At 42.9% G+C, this 1709-nt stretch overlaps 1 protein-coding gene across 1 annotated transcript; it reads left to right on the forward strand.

The window, feature by feature from the left end:
* Nucleotides 1-206: 206 nt before the first annotated feature.
* Nucleotides 207-1146, forward strand: LOC147880686 (uncharacterized protein At5g65660-like). The gene is made up of 2 exons (XM_087371333.1): nt 207-669; nt 816-1146. The coding sequence occupies exons 1-2, from the start codon at nt 349-351 to the stop codon at nt 966-968; spliced, it is 474 nt and encodes a 157-aa protein (XP_087227459.1). The 5' UTR covers nt 207-348; the 3' UTR covers nt 969-1146.
* Nucleotides 1147-1709: the final 563 nt, after the last annotated feature.

Genomic DNA, 1709 nt, shown 5'->3' on the forward strand with positions numbered 1-1709 from the left:
GACATGCACGATGAATGTTGTTGTTGCTTTTAAACAATGGTGGAAGTTGACATCATGCTTAGTATGCATATCTTGACACGTGCTTAATAAAAACATTTGCTTTTAGATCTCAAGGCTATATAGCTTTTCAATAGGTGATCGTCCTCACAAAGCCATTTTTCTAAGGTGCATTCTCCCATATCCCAAGGTGTGAGCCATTTTTCTAAGGTGCATTCTCCCATATCCCAAGGTGTGACTAGAAAATCTTGAGTAAACAACATTTGGGTCTCCGAATTGTACTTAGTACCTAAGTACGTAGCACATTCCTTTGATTTCAAAGGCTTCTCTTCAAAAGTGCCTATTTCTTCCATGGAGAGTTTGCCACCGATTACCCGTATGCTCCTCCGCGACCATCACGATAAAATGCCGATTGTCTTCGAGTCTACCGACTCCGATGGCAGGCCTGGTCTCTCTTTCTCCCTTGGCACAGCTCTCGTTGTCGTCATAATCCTCACAATCACCGCGGTCTTCTCGTTCTGTTACCATTGGAAGAAGCTGAGACTATGTACTCGCGCCGACGCGCTCTTCTCCTCGCCCCCGCCCAGCACTGTGCAAGTACTTCCGGCTACTTCAGAACAGCTCCTTGCGATGACAGATCTCCTGCAGAAGCCTCCCACCAAGCTGGAAATGGTGAGAATTCAGCTGTTCAATCTCTTAGTTAAATTTTCCTTTCCATATTGCCGTCATCAGTTTACCTTGCGTAACCGAGTGGAGCATAAAACAGTCTGATGTTTTGGGTCACGATTTGGGTCTCTAATTCGCCTCCGATTGTGCAGGTTCCCAGTCTACCAGTGATGATGCCTGGGGATGACATGCCAAAATTCATAGCATGGCCGTGCCCATACGCCGACCATTTGTTCACCCCTAATCGCAAGGAGGGAGAAGAAGAGGCCTGCCCACAGGCAGCCATGGAATCGAAACCCAGCTAACAATGGCAAGTGTGCCTAAACGCGCGCAGAGTGGTAGTTTTAGCTTCATCTCTAGAGGGACAAGCCTTCGACGGTTTGTTAAAAACAAACTCGGTGGTGGCCTCTTCACCCCCCTTACCCTTCCTCTTATAGTCTAAGGAGTTTCCCCAACTTGTATGTACGTCTTGGAGACTTTGTGAGCTAGCAAGTAAATATTCTTTAAATGTACATCAATAAATGCTATAAGCATTCTTACCAAATGTGTTGAAATTTTTGTTATGGTTGAATCCTTATGATTACCCTCATTATTGTATCTATTGTGTAGAAGAATTGGGTAGTACATATACTATAGGTGATGCATCATTTGTAGTAAATGCTCTCGCTCTCTCTCTCTCTCTCTCTCTCTCTCTCTCTCCCCTATACTACTATCATTGATTTGCATATAAATTACCCCTATTGAAGAAAATATCTAGCAATACACACGATAATAAAGAAATTAAAGAAAGTTTAGTGCTTACTAGAGGAGAAACCAAAGTTGTGTGCATCATTTATTGTGAAACGGAAAAGAAATACAAGCTACAAGGAATTGGGCTATTGAGATTACTTATCCTATCCTATGTGAGGGTTGCATAAGAGATAAAGGACAAAATCAACCAAAAAGGGACCCTTGGGATGGACATATTAATACAAGAGTTCATATGTGAGGGTTGCATACGAGATAAGCACAATGGTAAACCAATGAAAAATTCACCAAAAAGGGAC

The sequence above is a fragment of the Dipteris shenzhenensis genome, chromosome 32 (genome assembly GCF_047967505.1).
Source record: "Dipteris shenzhenensis isolate YYH24624 ecotype China chromosome 32, Dip_SZ_1.0, whole genome shotgun sequence".
In the NCBI taxonomy this organism is placed as follows: Eukaryota; Viridiplantae; Streptophyta; class Polypodiopsida; order Gleicheniales; family Dipteridaceae; genus Dipteris; species Dipteris shenzhenensis.

Bases quoted from the DNA above. Each gene is read 5' to 3' on its own strand.
- LOC147880686 (XM_087371333.1), top strand. From the start codon at position 349: ATGGAGAGTTTGCCACCGATTACCCGTATGCTCCTCCGCGACCATCAC. The intron at 670-815 runs GTGAGAATTCAG...CCGATTGTGCAG, and splicing joins CTCCCACCAAGCTGGAAATG to GTTCCCAGTCTACCAGTGAT.